Source organism: Poromitra crassiceps, assembly GCF_964638095.1.
Source record: "Poromitra crassiceps genome assembly, chromosome: 22".
Classification (NCBI taxonomy): Eukaryota; Metazoa; Chordata; class Actinopteri; order Beryciformes; family Melamphaidae; genus Poromitra; species Poromitra crassiceps.
In genome coordinates, this window is record NC_139647.1 from 16,260,049 (window position 1) to 16,280,048 (window position 20,000).

The 20,000-nt window shown below is 47.2% G+C and overlaps 1 protein-coding gene across 1 annotated transcript in view; it reads right to left on the reverse strand.

The window, feature by feature from the left end:
- LOC310796377 (inactive phospholipase D5-like) overlaps window positions 1-20,000 on the reverse strand; it is a gene marked incomplete at both ends in the record, with an annotated part of 81,511 nt that overhangs the window by 8,352 nt on the left and 53,159 nt on the right. The window contains one exon of the mRNA XM_083658565.1: window positions 11,377-11,513. Coding sequence (XP_083514691.1) covers window positions 11,377-11,513 — 137 coding nt within the window. The remainder of the gene's footprint in view (window positions 1-11,376; window positions 11,514-20,000) is intronic.

The window sequence follows — 20,000 nt, forward strand, 5'->3', positions numbered from 1 at the left end:
CTAAGTGGCCGTTCACACCGTACGCCGAAGCAACGCTCAACCTACGCTGAACCCACAAGTTTAATTTAGGCGTCCTTGTTAACAGGCCCGTTCACACCAGCCGCGCACGTGTCACGCTGAAGCCGCGCTCACGCCTCGCTCAAGCGATCGTTCAGGATTCAGTACTATTTTCCAAGCGTGACGCGTGAAGCTGCCAGGCATGAAGTTAATGGGAGTTGTGGGCGGGCTTCAAGGTGCGCCAAGCGAGGCGCTGAGGAAAAGAGAAGGCTTCTTGTGTGATCAGTTAAGCGTCAGCTCAGCTTGAGTCTGCCTCAAGCTTCAGTTCTGCTTATGTTAAGCGCCAGGTGTGAACAAAGGCTAATGCTGCCTTCCAGACAACTGGGACCTTCGGATTTTCTGGCCTCCTATTAGGAAAAGTGCGCTGGAACGGCACTCAAAGTGGGAGCTCCGACTTGAAAACTGGGAGAAAAAAAATCTACCCCCACTAGGCTGGGAACCAGTTGTCTGACGTCACACAACAATGGCCGCAACATGGAGTATGTAGTCCAAAGTATTAAGTGCCTAAATAAAATGTATAATAGAGTCTGTTACATTATGTGTCATTGCTGCTCCTCATTTTAGTTTAAATATGTAAGGAGGGTGCACTGCTCGTTGTTAAGCTGTCTTGCTATTTGCCAAACAAAAAAAAGTTTATCGCGGTCCGCCATGTTGCATTTTGCCTTTGTGCTCTGGAATGCTTTGAAGGTGGGGGGTGGGACTTTTCCACTGGGAAAGACCCACGTCCCAGGTGCCTGGAAGGCAGCATTAGATTAGAAGTGGCAGTGACACAAGCTGTGAACTACTGCACCCATCATGCATACAGTAGTAATCAATGTCACTGGCTCTTTCTACAGACGTACGTTAACGCGGTTATGTCGTGGAAAGAAAACACAAAAGCCTTGTACTTCTCAATAGAGACACTGACTGCGGAGCGCGTCATCATTCAGAAACCACGCCCAAAACGGGGGGAAAACTAAAACTCCCCCCCCAATCCTGACGTTCTCCTGTGTCACGTCTTGCACACAAAGATCATATATACGGAAGATGAACACTCCAACTTACTTCCTTGACAGCTAGATCCACATTTTTCTTCTCGCCAATTCTCAATGGCTTCCTTGTTTTTCTCGGGAGTACAAAAAAACTTTAATTGGCGATTCTTTTTTCTTTTTACATTTGTTGTGTGCGCAGCCCACCACACAACAGCTTTTAGCTATGTTTAATTCAAGGGAAATGACGCTGGTGTATGGAAGTGAATGGAGAGCTTTCCCCCCCCCCGTGATTCCCCCGGCACGAAAAGCCAAACAAATGGTGTCTGACCCTGTACATCCCCTTTTTAATGAGTTCACGAAACTGCCCTCGGGACGACGCTATAGAGTTCCTGCAGCAACCAAGAACACCTACAAAAAATCTTTCATACCAAACGCAATAAATCTGCTAAATTCATAAACGTCAGACTCATCCACATCAGAACCATGTCCGTTATCGCTGTCTGTAATGTGCTGTTGTCCTGTTGTCTTGTTATTTGTTGTATTATGTACCCTATCATTTCCTGTGCTGTGTACTGTGTCTGTGTACTGTACTTTTCATGTGTGCAAGCAAACCTGTGAAGCCGAAGACAAATTTCCACATTGTGGACAACAACAAATTGAATTGAATTGAATTGAATTGAGTGATGGGCGTGGTTTATTGCATGCAGTGTCTCTATTGCTTGCATATGGAACACTGAGGAAAAGGCTTCGGTGCAAAATTCATCTCTTGTTTCTGACAGAAAAAAGAGTAAAAAGGAAACAGGTCAAAAACCAACAGATCTCCAGTGCCAAAGAGGCCAATTACACCTGGCGTTAACATGTGTTTTCTGTGATCAGATTGCAATCAGATTGTGTTTTATCACTTGAAATGCCAGGTGTAAACACCCCCAAAACGCATTGAAGATGGATTGCAATCTGATCGGCCAAACCACCTCTGGAGGTGGTCAGGGATGCATTGTGTACACATTGAACACAAGTGTAAATGCAATGTGTCCTCTCAATCTCTCAAACCATTTCTGCAATCTGATGGCAATCAGATTGCCATCAGATTGCAGAAAAAGCATGTTAATGCCAGGTGTAAATGGAATCAGGCTGAAGTGATAAAATACAATCTGATTGCAATCTGATGGCAGAAAACGCATGTTAACACCAGGTGTAAATGGCCTCAAAGTGCCACATCACGACAGCAGGAAGCTGCAGACAATCAATTAATTAAGCCGTGATGTGATTGGACGCAGGCTGCATTTGGATGTAATAAGTAGCTGCACGCATGCGAACGCTCACAGAGTGAAAGGCCTCCCAGCAGCAGCAGCAGCAGCAGGCCTGTTGTGGGTAAATATTGCTGTGTGGCCTGGATGCCAGTTGGCACCCAGAAATGGCTTCTGGAATTCGTTTGGGGTAGGTTTTCTGATGCAGCCTAAATGAATAGCTTGTATAGAGAGTCAAAGTGACCGCCTACTTCCTGCTTCAGCACTGTACCAGAGATTTTCATCCGCCATTCATTTTCCCATACACATTTTGTAAAATGCTTATAAAAATAGTTGTACTGGTTCAAACCAAACTGTACAGATATATTTAGAAACGGGAGAGATCACATAACATTTCACTGGGACCAAAACGTTTAAAAAAATGCAGGTTTAAAGGAAGAATTTTGGTGAGTTAGTGAGTTTTGGTCAGTACAAAGTACAACTATTTTTTAAGCATTTTACAAAATCTATTGGAAAATAAATGGTGGGTGAAAATCTCTGGTACAGTGCTGAAGCAGGAAGTGACATTCCACTTTGCTTCTCTATTGCTGCTGCTTCAGTTCTTCTGATCTTGATGTCTTTGTTTTCTGGGCAGGTTTTTGCTGATTTGTGTGGTACAAGCAGAACATGTAAGCCGTCGTTTATGGGAATTACGAGGTGAGCAGAAAAACAAACTGTCAGTGTTGTTCAGTTCTGTGACTCGACTACATGTGAATTCATACTTTTTCTCTCTTTTTGTGTGTGTGCAGCTCCTGGCTCTAGCTCCCAAAGACAAAATGGCAAATACTATGTTGGCTTCTCACAACTGCAAACTCTACAAAGGCAACTTGGTGGCAGTTATCCCCAGAACCAATTCAGACCAGCCTCCACCGCTGCAGCAGGCTCAGCCCAGAGCATCCACAGGCAGACTGTAGTTGGTAGCGGTTATGGCCAGGGCCTTTCCCGTAGCGGCCAGATGACTCGACCTTTTTCACAGCCAGCTAGCTCACTGCAGGAGAGCAGTTATGCGTCCCCACGGTCAGCCAACCCCAGTGGGCACACCAGCTCGTATCAGGTGAAAAATGACAGGGCCCCAAAACTGAAGTTTAAACTTAAAACTAATATAGGCAGTGGAAGTTCTGTCAGTAGGTTCAGCAAAGGCAGTGCTGCCTCTGTTCAGAGTCCATCTAGGGAAAGACACTCCTTGGCATCAACCTCCCACCAGTCTGTGGCACAGAATAAACTCTACAGGCCGCGCGCGGCTAACAAAACACCAGCCTATGATCAGAGCTCAGACAGGCTATTTGCAGGTAAGCCTCCCAGAGCAGGCTTCTCCCCCTCAGTCGGCGTTGCTAACGAAGGCAGCCAAGCTTTGCAGCGAGGCTCCCTGCCTTCGGGAACAGGGACATCGACGACGGCCACTGTCCAAGGTCGTCGAGTTTCTAAACGTCGCAGGGTGCCTACAGGTCAGGCGAAGGTCGGCTACCGAGCCGGCGATGTTGCTCAGAAACCTCTTTCACAGCCAACTAGCTCACTGCAGGAGAGCAGTATATCCCCTAGAGTAGCCAACCCTACTGGGCACACCAGCTCATATCAGGTGAAAAATAGCAGGACCCCAAAACTGAAGCTTAAACTTAAAACTAATATAGGTAGCGGAAGTTCTGTGAGTAGGTTCAGCAGAGGCTCCAAACACCAGAATGAGCTTACAAGCCAGGCTTTCCTAAACCAGGGTAAAGCATGGCAGGTTCAGGGGAGTACACTGCATACTGGTCAGTATCGGAGTTCATCTAGGGAAAGATACTCCTTGGCATCAACCTCCCACCAGTCTGTGGCACAGAATAAACCCAACAGGCCCCGCGCTGCTAACAAGACACCAGCCTATGATCATCAGAGGTCAGACAGGCTATTTGCAGGTAAGCCTCCAAGAGGAGGCTTCTCCCCCTCAGTCGGCATTGTTAATGGAGGCACTGGCAGCCAAGCCTTGCAGCAAGGCTCCTTGCCTTCGGGAACAGGGACGTCGTCGGCCACTGTCCAAGGTCGTAGAGTTCCTAAACGTCGCAGTGTGCCTACAGGTCATGCGAAGGTCGGCTACCAAGCCATTGCTCAGGAAAAAATTCCCAACAGTCCAAGCGCTGCCCGGGCCTCCTGGAATAGCAGAACCCCAACCCAGGGAGCTCTCAACTACCCTGCCTCTGGTCAAGCCCAGGCCCAGAGCGGGGCGGCGGGTCAGTGTTTCGCCCCATTTAGGATCATCCCCATCCCGGACTTTTTGGGCGGTGGCTTTATCGTGCGACTGTTGAGATAGTCAGGAAGCCAGAGCCTCCGCCCAGCCGACCTACACTTGTCCCCCACAGCAGAGAGCCTCCTTGCGCTCAAAAGCCCAGAGTTAATCATCGAAGCCAGTGGAAGAGGATGCAACCCAAGTTTCAAGAAGTTGAGGTGAGCACAGATGTATCTCTTGCCATCACTGTGCTATGGCTGGTTCCTAATTTTCTTCTCCCTTACAGATGCAGCAGGTGTCCTGGAGCTGAAGGATTTTTAAAATGGCCTAATAAAGAATAAGTCTTAATCCACATTGGTGTCTTAGTCAATTCAGTCTAGAATGGTCTAGTCCAGATTGTGTGTGTGTGTGTGTGTGTGTATATATATGTATGCATGTGTGTATATATATTTGTATGCCAGACAATTTGGTAGAAGGCCTACGCCACAACAAGTGCAGCCTTATTTATTGATTTTAGTTGATGAATGTGACGCCATCTGGTGACTCCCCATGACTTTCTGAGGAGCCAATAACTACTTTCCTTGTTACGGAGTTGGCACTGTGGGGCACCTAAGGGCCTACTAGGTTTCACCTAGTCTTGTTTTCTCTCATTATCATTATAGTATATCACCAAGCTGGAGGGAAATGCTTCCAGTTTAAAAAACTCCTTGTTTATTCAAGTCCCGTCCTCACTCAAGGATGTGTGGGAATGACGGGAGGGATTAAGGAGTGGAGTCAACACATTGAATTGGCTGTGGCAGCTGCAGGCTGACACACACACACACACACACACAGCCAGGCTGTTATCAAGCAGCTCCAATGCTGCTCGCCACAGTCTGTCTCTCTGTCCTGGACTCCTGGTCATCGATTGCTGCCACTTAACACTAGATAACGCAAGGGAGTGAGCGAGGGTTTCACAAGTCAAGTGCTCAGCCATGGTGAACAGAACAGATAGAAATTCCTAGGCCATGGCTGATTTAAATCCCTGGATAAAAGGCTGCGACAGAAACCAGCATAGTCACAGTCACAGATTCATGAGAGGATCAGCTAGCTGTGGCTCAATGGGGCGAGCGTGGCATTACGGTTGCCCATAGCGACGACTCGAGTGCTGTGAGCTGCGTTCACCACAGAGTAGGGTGAACAATTTCTAGATGTGTCGAGTGCACGAGGTAGCAGAGGGCTGTAAAAACATAACATGACGTTATTTATGAGAACTTTAATCTGCCCAGCAACGCAACACTCACACATTAAATGTTACTGTTCCGTTATACTATACACACGGGACAGGATGTTATCATGGATGGATGTGCAAATAATGTATCTGTTGCTCACACAGAAATGTCACATATTGCATGGTTGACACAAGTATAAATCCTGTTAAAAATACCTCAACGCTTTACAATATGGGTACATTAACTAACCCTTGATTAACACAATATGTATTTAGCTGAAATAGCCAGGTGGTGCAGCAGCCCCACGTCTTCCAGCACCAGGCTACAGAGCAGATTTCAGCTAAAAACAGGGTGTAAATGACTGTCTTTTCAAGTCAACCCGGCATCTCAGGGCTTGTGGAGACTTGAATTACACCAGGTGAGAAGTGTGGAAACATTTTCTGTGTGTGTGTTTTAACGTTTTTGCTCGTGACCCTATTCACACTCAGCAGACAGCTCTACCTCATACAACGCCACATACCAAAAAAAATCCAAACTATCCCTTTAATCTCTCACTCTATATATATATCTATAATTTTTTCATGGATTTTTGATTTGATGGAAGTCTGGCTGAAACTGACTGCATAACAGTGTAAGTTAGAGCGCCCCCTCCTGGCTAGCAGTTTGCTGCTTGGTAATATCAAAATGATCTTAGCAGCACTGGTTGTGAATGATGAGAGCACAGGGTCCTCTGAAGCGTGACAGCTGGGGGTTGAGTAAGTGCTTGGCTCAAGGGCACATCAGTGTGGGCACTGCAGGTGATAATGTCCTGGCATAGTGTCGGGACACCAGTTGCCAGCCGGCGCACAGCTTGACTGTTGGCTAAGCTGAAGCTCAGTCAGGTTTTGGAAACTGGCCAGGGGTCAAACTGGAGGAGGAGTGAACAGTGACCACATAAGAGTAAGTAAAGAGAAACCAACATAGGGATGTTTAACAATGAACGTTCGTCACACAGTGTCGTCGTGTAGGTGGCGTTACTGCGTCAGGCTGGAGAAGACAGTGAAAACTACATCAACACAATGAGGAACATGAGGAGAGATGGAAAAAAATGGAACAGGAGGAGGTGGAGGAGAGAGGAAAGAAAGGGGAGAGGTATTACATCAAACCAGTTCCTTCTAATGGCTGTGTGTGTGTGTGTGTGTGTGTGTGTGTGTGTGTGTGTGTGTGTGTGATGAATAGTGATTTGGAGTCGTTTGTACAGCCAGACAAGCCTCGCTATTAAAGTCAGAGAAATTGGGGAGAGCATTTGTTACTGCCTGTAGGGGATTCATCGACTGGTTCGGTCGGTGGCGTCCATTGGCCTTCTTCTCTGTAACCCATCTGTGCACCCATGGGTGTGCTTCAGCCTCAGCACTTGAAGTGGTGTAGACTGTAATGTGTGCGTTAGAGAGAGAGAGAGAGAGATAGTGTGTGCATTAGAGAGGGAGAGAAAGAGAGAGAGAGAGAGAGAGAGATAGTGTGTGCGTTAGAGAGAGAGAGAGAGAGAGAGAGAGGTAGACTGTATGTGTGCGCATGAGTGTGTGCGTTAGAGAGGAGGAGAGAGAGAGAGAGAGGTAGACTGTATGTGTGCGCATGAGTGTGTGCGTTAGAGAGGGAGAGAGAGAGAGAGAGAGAGAGGTAGACTGTATGTGTGTGCATGAGTGTGTGCGTTAGAGAGGGAGAGAGAGAGAAAGAGAGAGGTAGACTGTGTGCGCATGAGTGTGTGCGTTAGAGAGGGAGAGAGAGAGAGAGAGAGAGAGAGAGGTAGACTGTATGTGTGCGCATGAGTGTGTGTGTTAGAGAGCGAGAGGGAGAGAGAGATAGTGTGTGCGTTAGAGAGGAAGAGAGAGAGCGAGAGAGAGAGGTAGACTGTGTGCGCTGCGCATGAGTGTGTGCGTTAGAGAGAGAGAGGGAGAGAGAGATAGTGTGTGCGTTAGAGAGGGAGAGAGAGAGAGAGGTAGACTGTATGTGTGTGCATGAGTGTGTGCGTTAGAGAGAGAGAGAGAGAGAGAGGTAGACGGTATGTGTGCGCATGAGTGTGTGCGTTAGAGAGCGAGAGGGAGAGAGAGATAGTGTGTGCGTTAGAGAGGAAGAGAGAGAGAGAGGTAGACTGTATGTGTGCGCATGAGTGTGTGCGTTAGAGAGCGAGAGGGAGAGAGAGATAGTGTGTGCGTTAGAGAGGAAGAGAGAGAGAGAGAGAGAGAGAGAGAGGTAGACTGTATGTGTGCGCTGCGCATGAGTGTGTGCGTTAGAGAGAGAGAGAGGGAGAGAGAGATAGTGTGTGCGTTAGAGAGGGAGAGAGAGAGAGAGGTAGACTGTATGTGTGCGCATGAGTGTGTGCATTAGAGAGAGAGAGATAGTGTGTGCGTTAGAGAGAGAGAGAGGTAGACTGTATGTGTGTGCATGAGTGTGTGCGTTAGAGAGAGAGAGAGGGAGAGAGAGAGAGAGGTAGACTGTATGTGTGCGCATGAGTGTGTGCGTTAGAGAGAGAGAGGGAGAGAGAGATAGTTTGTATCTATGAATGTAAAACTAAACTTCCCTGCACCTTCTGGATGATAATGGATTCTCATGTGTAGTAATCTGCAGTAGACCAGCTCACAGTTGGATTACCAACTGTTCTTTCTTAATGAGGTTAAACAATGGCCGTGACTGAATAAGGCTGTGCATGCACTTCCCTTGATAAACTACACCTACGATACGATACTGTACACGTACGAGTTTCAGCGCACCACATTATAAATGTCCCTAACTCAAAGTAATTTCCCCACCCCCCTCTCTCACAGTTTTTCCCGGTGTCTTTCCACTTTCATATGTCTAGTGAAGGCAAACAATTCCAGACAAAAGATAGTCTTTCAAAATGAGAAAACGTACTGTACACATCCTGAAATGACCAGGGCCCTTAAATAGCAAGCCACTAACAATAGCGTAACAATAGAGTCAATGCCAACAGGGGAATACGCCATTTTGTGTCAAAAAGGCAGGGTAAACACAGGTGCAAGCAAAACGCTAATAAGGGTTTCAAACTTCCATGATTGGAATTTGGAAAACCCTCATTAGTGTTTTGCTCGCACCTGTGTTTATTCGGCCCTGTGTTTATTCGGCCTTTTCGACACAAAATGGCCCCCGTGAAGAGGGTCCATTCACTTGCGACCGATCCACATAACCAGCTGTGCTGCTCATCCCACAAATGCAGGATCATACAAATGGGGAATCGTTGTAAAGGGAACTGAACATGCTTTCCAATGAGATATGATACAATGCTGAGGAAACAGCAACAACAGAGATTTTTTTTTGGAAGGGGTTATCTTTAAACACGATTTTTTTTAAACACGATTTCAGACGGACAAGCCCGTCTTTATCGTCACACGATTACACTTCAACACATGCACGGACGGCCACAAACACACACATGCTGACGGTGGCCGGTGAAATTTGTCCTCTGCATTTAACCCATCCTGGCTTGTCCTTTCCTCCGGGGGGGCAGGCCAGGAGCAGTGGTCGCTTTTCTCGTACAGCGCCCGGGGACCAACTTCGGATGTTGTCGTCACTGGTCGGATGACGATGACGATCTGATCTTCTGCATGTTTTTTTTTTAATGGGGGGGGGGTTATATACGGAGGAACCCCCCCTGGGGGAGCACGGGGAGAACATGCAAACTCCACACAAACAGAAAGGCCCTTACGACGAGATACCCCACCTGGGCAGTAGGCACTGAAGATATGGGGGGAACACAACCACAGCGCTCACAGTGTCCCAGGCGAGAATCGAACTCAGGACCTTCTGACTGCGAGGCGACAGCTCTACCACTGAGCCACCGTGCCCCCTCTTCCTTCCATTCGCACTCCTTTCTGTATCTCTCCCTCCATCTGGTTGACCCCCACTCCCCATCATCATCCCTCTCTCTCTCTCTCTCTCTCTCTCTCCCTGTTTGTCTTTCATCATGCTACTCGATCTCTCTCTCTCTCTCTCTCTCTCTCTCTCTCTCTCTCCCTGTTTGTCTTTCATCATGCTACTCCCTGCCTGTCTCGCCCTCCGGAGCCCCGGGCTCCATCAGAGGAGAGGAGAGGAATCAATTTCGGCTTTACAAGTTGGAATTACATTTTCAGCCCCTCAGTAGAACAGAGGCACAGCCTCTCTCTCGGCAGGCAGGGTTGTTAAAAAAAGGCTGATTTGGTGAAGGAGAAGGAGAGGGCAGACCTGGTGGACTGACATAAAGAGAAAGAAAGAGCTACAGTAACATTAAGGATCCTGGAAAGAAGACACTCAAGGCCGAACGGTTAATATATAATAATAATAATATAATATTAATATATTCAATGATACAAATCTAATGGAGGGTTATCCAGAGGGGAGAGAAGAAGAATAGGAGAGTGGGCTTTGCTGCATCAGCCAAACAAATGTGCTGATACGTTTCTTTCACCGGACCCCCACGACATCGAGAAATGTGGGTTTTAGGCAACTTTCAGAATGTTAATGAGCCCACCTCTCATTTCAGGGACTTTGTGGGAGGCGATGGCAGCGTATTATAGTTCACATTCAGCACTAATGCACTGTAATGTGATGCACAGGCTTGTTAATGATGTGTGGCATGTTCACATCAATAAATCATCAGCATATTAATTTGGAGACATTAGTGTAATTACTAGAAACAATCCAACCCAGTCGCCAGAATAAAACGTCAGCATTGTACGTTTCTGGAATCCACGGAAATGAACAACGAAAATATTGTAGATAGATATGATCTATATGTGAATATTAACGGTGGGCCTATACATGTCGTAGAGTCTATCGACATGAGTATGCACTGGTATGTAAGGGAGTATAGGGGTGGGATTGGCTGACCTGTATAGCGTCCCCATCTGACAAGCAAGAGTTCGACTCCTGAGCACATTAGGGGACAATCAGACCAAAAGCGTTTTTGGAGCTGCCAGCGTCTTTCTGCAATTCATTCTCTATGTAAGGACGCACTAGACGTGCTCCTCTTTTAATGAACGCACCTGGTGTTTCAGCGCTGGTGGCGTCTGTTGTTTTTGGAGGAGCGCTGTGGGCGTTTTTAAGCTGAAAAAAGTTGAACATTAGAGGAAAAGCGCCCTGATCGTCTTTTTCCACTCCTCCTACCTTTTCTCCTCCCGAGGGATTTTCAACCTCGGCTGCTGCCAGAATTGGCAATAATCTGGCTTTCATGTTGACAGTGAACAACATCAAACAGACAAAACCAGCTGGCTACCGACGGACGTTGTGTTCTGATCTGTACTGCACGCGACTACAGGGGGAAAAAAATTATTTTCCTAGCGTTCTGACTGAAAAAAACGCTTTTGGTGTGAATGTCCCCTTATAGTGCTTTTATTTTCGTGTTTGAACCAAAGACGATGGGATTTCAAGCAAGACGGCCCAACTTCAACTTCATTTTGGTTATTCCCCGAGTCCTCACACATCGTATATGCACAGAATGTGTTGAAAGAACATTGTCTTGCCAACACATACAGACACAAGTGGATGTGTTACAGGAACACCAATGTGCGATGGGGTTTAGGTGCTGATTTTAAATGCTTATTTTTGCGCCTTGTGTTAATTGTTCTATCACACCTAAGACGTCGTAATGAAGTGTGTGTGTGTGTGTGTGTGTGTTTCACCTGCAGTTCTTGCTGCAGTTCTCCTCTGTGATTCCGTCCTCGTCTTCGCCCCAGAGGTCCACGGCGGAGAAAATCAGCACCACCAGAACCGCAAAGCAGCACACCAAGGCAAAGATCACGATGCACTTCTGCTGAGACTGCAGCGAAGAAGAAACACAAAAACTGCATTGATTTCCTCCTAGAGGCTTATTTTTCTATTCCATCTAAAACAAGGCCAAAGTGCCCCAACCTTGGCCCCCCCCCCTCAGCTGCTCCGGCTGACAGCGTTCTGATTTAATGCACAGCTCAGCAGATCATAAAATGATATAGAGAGAGGATTACCAGGGGAATTCAACGCAAACATGTGGTGTTCATATACGGTACTGCATGACCTCATGTCCAAGCTTTCATAAAGGACATGGGGGGGGGGGGGGGGGGGGGGTGAGAGGAGGAAAGGAAAGGGGAGGGGGGAGGGAGGGATGGAGAGATGATGAGAAAGGGAGATAGTGAAAGAGTGAATATCTCTTTATCTCTATCTCTCTGATTTCCCTAATCATCATCCGTCTGAATCCAACATTAGTGAATCCAGTCGGGAGAATCGATGGAACTTTTAAATCAACAAATCCTTAAAAAACAACATACAAACATCAGCTCTGAAGGCTTTTGTTCAAGGAAATTATATTTTAGCCTTTCTTCTGCAAAAACTTGAATTATCAGTTAGCTCTTAGGTGCTATTAAGAAAATGCCCACCAGTCAGGAAGAACCCTATTTTCATTGCTGTTTTGCTGTTGGAGGACCACAACAGTGAAGCTATGAAGCCGAGGATTATAGCTATGTAGCTTGGTGTCCACAGCAATTCAGACATCCTTCACGGAGTCCAGAGGCTTGGTCGTGAAGGAGAAGTGGCTGCTAATCCCAGTGTATCGCAAAAACCTCAAGGGAATTGTGGTTGAAAGGTTCATGTCACATACAAATGGACTGGTAATTTACAGCTAGCGCATACATAGTTGTCAACAAACAGATGTAGGTACCCATTGCATGATAGCTTGTTAACCTGATTGCGTGAAGTTTCCTTCGTTCAACACAAAGGCTAGCTGAAAGCGTTCACGAACATACCAGGGCCGGATTGAGAGAAGCCAGCGACATGGGAAATTGCTGAAAGAGCCGGTTTTTTTTTAGATTTGGGTCCAGATGGTTGAGAAGACACAGTGAGGGTCACCCTGATCTGTAAGGGCAATGCAGATGTAGAGGAGAGAACCTCACAGCTGGTAATAAACCACCAAATTGGTTGAAGCCTTCTGTCCATGTAGCAATGAAGAGAACTTGATCCAACATAACATCTGTTTATAATGCAACATTTGAATTGGATTAATCGGTTAATTAATTTGAATTAATTTAATCGGTTGTTGTCCTTGTTGTTATTATTATTATTATTATTATTATTAACCTGGGTTTTAGGGTCAGGATTAGGGTTAGAGTTTCTGTGTCCCATGGTCTAAATGTTTTTTCAGAGGCTTTTCCACCCTGCCAAGAATAACATGCTTAGGCAAAACATTGAATACTTGTCATTTTGTTTGAATATTTTTGTCATAAAAATGGTCTCAAAGATATTGAATATCTGCACAAAATATTCACTACCGGCAGCTTCAGGTAAAAAAAAAAAAAAAGTTCTGTAAAAAGTTCAAGTTCAGTTGAGCCTTGGTATCTTGTATCTACAGTACCTTCTAAAATCATCACCATGCCAACATTTTGACTCATGTCAAAGTTGTTTGGAAACCAATTATAGAAAAGAAAATATGGTGTCATGAGCTCCTCAACCAAACAACCCCTCTGGAGCCAAATCACTCTGTTGGATCATTGTGGGGGAAAAACAGCCCAAGATCCATTATTGATGAGAGGGGGTGAGAAGAACGTGCTGATGTTTCCTACATGCTGCCACGTCCCGTCCCAGGGGCTCATGGACCTCTGGAGGACCTGCTGGCAGAGACAGCACAAACATCTGGACTATAAACATCATAACCTTGGTTTAGTAGTTGCTTTCATGCTGTCTATGTTCTCTCATACATACACATACTATAAAGGCACGAGACCACACCAACGATATGAAGTAGAATTATGAGAATACCAAAAGGCGACAGTAGTAGCTAGATGCTTAAAGTCCAAATGAAAACACATATTTGAGAGTATCTTGCTTGTATTTGGGCAGGCCATGAAAGCAGGCATGGGATCATTCAAAATGTGTAAACCGCCTCCTGGTACTCGCTGAAGTCACCACTAAAGATTTTCCGATTTCCAGTAAGTAATAGTAACGAGATTTATAATGTAAAAATACAAATAAATACAAGTTTTGTCTTTTTGGGGGAAGATTGGTCAAATAGGTGTATGGTGTAAGTGAAAAAGTGACCTTCCATTTCAATGTGACTTTAAATTGACTCACTGGGGAATCGCACTGGTTGCATTTGCGTTGCGTTGCAGCTGTGCTCCGGTTTTGCTACGTGCTCTGTGCTCCGCCAACACTAACCGGCTGCATGCAGAGCACGTCACGGCTCCGCTCTGCCAGACAGCTAGAGTGACGAGACCGACAAGTTCTCGCGGTAAAATCGCGCGAGACAATTTGGATGTGGGATAAATACAACGACAAACAGGCAGAAGATCATTGTTCCCAACTGGAGAAGCAGAGGAGGGGTGGACTTGCTTGGTGTTGTCCTTGTAAAAAGGATGCGTCGTGTCATATATTATTTTGTGGTTTTCCACTTCAATTATGAACTTTTCCTCATACATGTTTGTCCTCTGGCTTGATATTGAATGCTGTAAACACCTCTGCCCTGTTGATTTCATGCCTGGCTCCGCCCAAGTTGCTCCGTCATCCGTGAAAAATAGAAGCCTTGCGTATCTTTTTCGGAGAGCTCCGGATCGTCGGAGCTGGGACGGAGTAGAAACGCAACGCAGCGGAGTAGGTGGGAGTTGACACAATGATTAGAGTGGAAACGTATCGGCTCCGATGCCGTACCGCAGCGCAGACGGACCGAACACGGACCTAGTGGAATGTGGCCGTAACTGTAAAACTACACGCGGGCATCTAAAGCTCACAGACACACAAGTTCAAGTTCAAGTTCAGCTTTATTGTCATTAAAGCAATACACAAAGGTACGGCAGAAACACATGTTCACATGTTCACTGTTTGACCTACAGCATACATAAGCACAGCTGTGCCTTAGCGGGTTCGAGTCATCTCAGCGCCAGTTGATGGACTCTGTAGCAGTGCATGAAGCTGGGCCGTCAGCTGCGGTCATTTACATGCTGCTCATGTTTCTGGTGGTGATGAGAGTGGTCTGTGAGGTATACCATGTACTTCATTAATTATGACCCTCAGAGGACACCATCTCTTCTCCGAATACCAAGAGACACTTAAATCGACAAATGCTAACTAGCTTCAGGCTCTGTATGAAACACAAGGAACCTGCTTAATTAGGCACCTGCTTAATTAGGTACCTGTTTAATTACCTGGTTTGAATGCAGGTGACGGAGAAATAATTTGTTTCAGACGTCATCAAGGTAGCATCGCACGCCGGGGGCAGCCGGGCGGCGTTTTCCCCTGCCATCCTGTATTTAGAAAATTCCATGAAATGGAGGGTGGCAGTGGCAAATCCATGTGTGCGTGTGTGTTGCTGACGTTTGAATATGACTCTAGCTGTCAACTCGAGGCTCACGTTGAAGTATTATTTCAAGCTTTAGCTCGACTTGGCCAGCGAATAGCCTGACATCGCCAGACACAAATGTGATCTGCCAGAGCACAACTTGAGCTACGTTCCCAGGCTACGATTCCAGTCGGTTAGGATGCTTCCTTAGCGGTCGAAAAGTGACTTTCCTGACGCCGTACAAACGACTGACCGCACTGAAGTCATGTTTGACGTAGCGAGAGGCTTTTGGGCACCGCCTTTAAACGCACGTTTGGTGCTACAGTAGTTTCGTTCTTCTTCGTCGGTTAGCAGGGATGTTATGGGATATCCTCCACCTAAGGAACCATTGCATGCTTCCTCGAATATTCGCCAAAAATAGTTACCTAGAAAGGGCGCAAGACGACAAATTTCCACACGGAGATAATAAAGTAAACACAAATTCAGTAGGCTTGACTTGACCCAATTACAGAGAAACAATAAGAAATGTTCCTCCTGATCCCTTCACAAGCCGCCACAAGAGACAAAACTAATGATGTTGGAACACAGTCTATCATTAGCACAGTCAGCTGGACTCATCTCATCATCTGCAGAGACAAATCTTATATCATATCATCTCATCTCATATCATATAATATCATCTCATCTGATATCATATGATATCATATCACATCATATCATACCCCTAAGCCAAACAGACCAAACCCCTTTTGGTCATGTTATTGTGTCTAATGTAGCCGACAAGATTCAAACCATCATAGATTCCCAATCCAGTTCAGGGGATTAAATTGACTCGACTGTCTGACGTGGGATTTTTGTTTTTCGCTTTCCAACAGCACCGATGGACGGACATCACCGTCTCCAAACTTCTTCAACACAAAGCACAGTCAGCACGAAGCCACTGGTTTGAATCCCCATCCCAGGTCCGATCTGCTAAAATGTGGGCTGAGAGAGGAAAGAGACGAGACACATTCTTCTCCGCTCCTCCTCGAAGCTTCCATTGAGAAGCCTGCAGGCAATTAGCGTCGACTGCCCACTAAGCAGAAAGCCTGTGCAGCAGAGTGTGTTGAATTGTTTGTGTGTGGAGCAGAGCGTTACTGTTAGAAGCCCCGTGCACACTCAGCAAAACATTCCCAGGGAAAGTATGTACAGTATAATAACCTCATCAACCCGGACCTGAAGCCATAAGTAGGTTACCGCAATGCAACCGGGTATGGAGGAAGAAGATCTGGATCCATGAGACTCAAGCGCTTGGATAGAAGCTTCTCGTATTTCCAGTGTCTGTCAAAGTATATCGGCTCCTGTCAGCATGTGTGGCTGCCTGGCTGGCTGGGTGTGTGTGTGTGTATATGTGCATAATGGCAGATAATATATGAAGAGGTCAGGCTCAAAGTGTCCACCAGGGACAGTGTTATCTGACACCGGAGCATGGCCAGCGATCGATAGACCTTCAATTACAGGAACTCGTCTGCCCGATACAGTAACTGCACGACTGCCCCCCGTACAGTCGAGATCCTGCGTGAACGCAACGTTCCCACAGAGTCAAAAGAACTGAAAGAGTTGATAAGATGTGGTGATTAGCTTCTTTCAGCGGTAGAAGAGCCAATTGTATAGACAAAAATGATGAGGCTCGTTAAAATTGTCCTGTTGGATAAAAATCAGACTTTTTTCTGTGTGCACCTCGCTGAAAACCAGTGAGTCAATCAGTCGTTCAAGATTTGAATCCCACTTAACTCTTTCCCGATAGGGTTGATATTGACGAATCACAGTGATGTTACCGATACTTTTGTCTCGGTCGGTGCTTTCAAGAGCTGTTTTGCCTGTTTACAATCTCCCTATTGAGTCCAGGACCGTCTGTCTGCATGTCTGTCCTTCACATGTCTTCACATGTCTTCACATGTCTGTCCTTCACATGTCTCGAGAACCGTTCGTCGGATCGACTTCAAACTTGGGGAGTGCGCTTAGAGTGGAGTGCAGTGCCAAATTTGGTGAAATTCGGACACACGCATAGTCATATTGCCACCTACTGGCAACACAAAAAGCTGGTTTATGTCGAGAACCGTTCACTCGATCGACTTCACACTTGGCGGGTGTATTGCTGGGGACCCAAGGATGTGCATTCTCGGATTTGGTGCAATTTGGACCCCCTCAATATTACTAAACTTTGGATAAACAAGCGAACAGCACTCTGTACAGCAGTGGGAGGAATGTGAACAGCACTCTGTACAGCAGCGGGAAGAATGGGCACTGCACAAGTTCCAAATGAATGCTAGAAAATGCAAATGTTCTATCAAAAGGAAATATTGCCTTGAATGACTTGCAAAAACGAGTGATAAATAACATGATTCAGTGAGACTGCTGCTCGCTGGCTGTTTTCAAAAGCTCCCCAGAGCCCGTCTAAGAAGAATTCTGACAAGTGCCGCGCGAGGTGGATGGCAAGGTGCCAGACACATACACACGTAGACACACACCACGCATACACACACACACACACACACACACACACACACACATAGGCATAAACACGCACACACACACACACACACACACACACACACACACACACACACACACACACACACGCGCGCGCACACACACACAGACACACACACACACACACACACACACACACACACACACACACACACACACACACACACACACACACAGACAGAGGTGAAGGCGGGGCCGGCGAGGGTGGATGTTTATATCAGGGATCAGAGGCAGGCAGCAGCTGGAGTTTTAAGCGGAGGCTGTCAGCTCTCTCCGCTCTCTTGGACATTGCTGCTCTTTGCCAAACTCCTAAGTTGTTTAAAGTCTGCTCAGTGCTGAATGATCTACTCATCTGCCAGAGACCTGATGGTGTTGGTGTGAATGATCTACTCACCTGACCAGAGACATGATGGTGTTGTGAGAGAGAGCTTAAAAAACGCTGTCGAAAACGCCTCCTAGGAGCGATGCCATTATAGAAGAAGCCTTTCTCCTCTCCGTGACCTAGATGCCTGCGTTTCGTTTTTTTGCCCCGTGCATAGCCTCATTTACAATTTGCACAATATATCATACGAATGGGGTTTGGTTATCGCCCAGAAGAACCATTTTCGATTCCAGTTCGCAGCTTGTATTTTCTGTGAACTTTCGTACGTCTGCACTATTTCACCCTGAGGCTTTGCTGAAGTACAGTTAGGGGGGGAACATTGAAATGAGCCAACAGAGATAGAAGACAATAACATGCACGAGACACACAGTACGGCCCTGCGGCATTGCGTTTTAGTGCAGTCGAGGGACACCGGTGATATTAAAGTGAGTCATCTCTCTGATGATGAGAAGAGCGTACACAAGAAATATCGCCCCCCGCAGCATCGCAGCAGAGGGACGCCGGAGATATTAAAGCGAGCAGTAGGAGGAAGATGAGTTGCTCCGCACACAGTAAAGCCAGAGGAAAACGGAGTGTCAGAGACCCAATTACCCCCCGTGTGATCTCCTCCTCCTCGGAGGCCAGGCTGGGGTGTGTGAACAGGAGACCACGCTGCTGCAGAGGGGGGGGGAAGAGAGGCTTAGAGCTGATCTGTAACCGTGACAACAGCAATCTGAGGGGAGAAACATCAACAACATATCCTGGATCCATTTGTCTAACGAGATGCGCCGCGGAGAAGAGGAGGGGAGAGGGAGAGGGGGGGGGGGTGCAACATCACCGCAGGCACGGTGACAGAATGCGTCTCGCCGACATTTCGAGAGACAGATTTGTTTTTAGTGCGGCCAAGTTTCCATTCATGTGCACAGCTGTTAGCAGGGACACGACGGGGGGAGATGATGGAGCGAGAGGAGGAGCCAAGAAGAAGCGTTTAGAAAGGAGAGAGGAGAGGAGGGCGATGGAGGAGGCAAGGGGAGAGGAGAGGAGAGGAGAGGGGGCAGCAGTGGCAGTAATAATTCATAATACCAGATTCTCTATTCTCTTTGTAGTGGACGGAGTGTGTGTGTGTGTGTGTGTGTGTGTGTGTGTGTGTGTGTGTGAGTGTGTGTGTGTGTGTGTGTGTGTGTGTGTGTGTGTGTGTGTGTGTGTGTGGCTGACTGGTTCAGGACTCTGGCATTGGTGCTTGGTCCTTTTTGGCTCCTGATCAACCGCGGAATTATAGCAGCCGACAGCGGTGTCCAGACCCACCAACCTGCTGAACATCAACACATGAAGCTTCTGACGGAGCAACGAGCTCTGAAGTTTCAGTTGATAACAAGCAGTAGAGCTGCCAGGTGGACTGACTGCCAGGTGGACTGACTGCCAGGCGAACACATTCTCACTCCCAACAGGTCAATTACCGCCGTTCAGTCAAGATCCCTCGTCATCACTTCCAGAAGAGAAAAGCAGTCCCCTCTCGTCAGAGAGCGAGATGCGGGCAGGAGAGGACTGTGTGCCTCGGGAGGAGGAGGAGGACCGGGAGGAGTGATGGGGGGTTGGGATGAGGCACGGGGTGTGAGGGGGGTTGGGTGAGGCACAGGGGGTGAAGGGGGTTGGGGTGAGGCACAGGGGGTGAAGGGGGTTGGGGTGAGGCACAGAGGGGGGTGAGGGGGGTTGGGATGAGGCACAGGGTGTGAGGGGGGTTGGGATGAGGCACAGAGGGGGGTGAGGGGGGTTGGGGTGAGGCACAGGGTGTGAGTCCCCAGGCTAGGTCTCTAATCATTGGTTAGGTTCCCAGGCTAGGTCTCTAGTCATTGGTTAGGTTCCCAGGCTAGGTCTCTAGTCATTGGTTAGGTTCCCAGGCTAGGTCTCTAGTCATGGGTTGGGTTCCCAGGCTAGGTCTCTAATCATTGGTTAGGTTCCCAGGCTAGGTCTCTAGTCATTGGTTAGGTTCCCAGGCTAGGTCTCTAGTCATTGGTTAGGTTCCCAGGCTAGGTCTCTAGTCATTGGTTAGGTTCCCAGGCTAGGTCTCTAGTCATGGGTTGGGTTCCCAGGCTAGGTCTCTAATCATTGGTTAG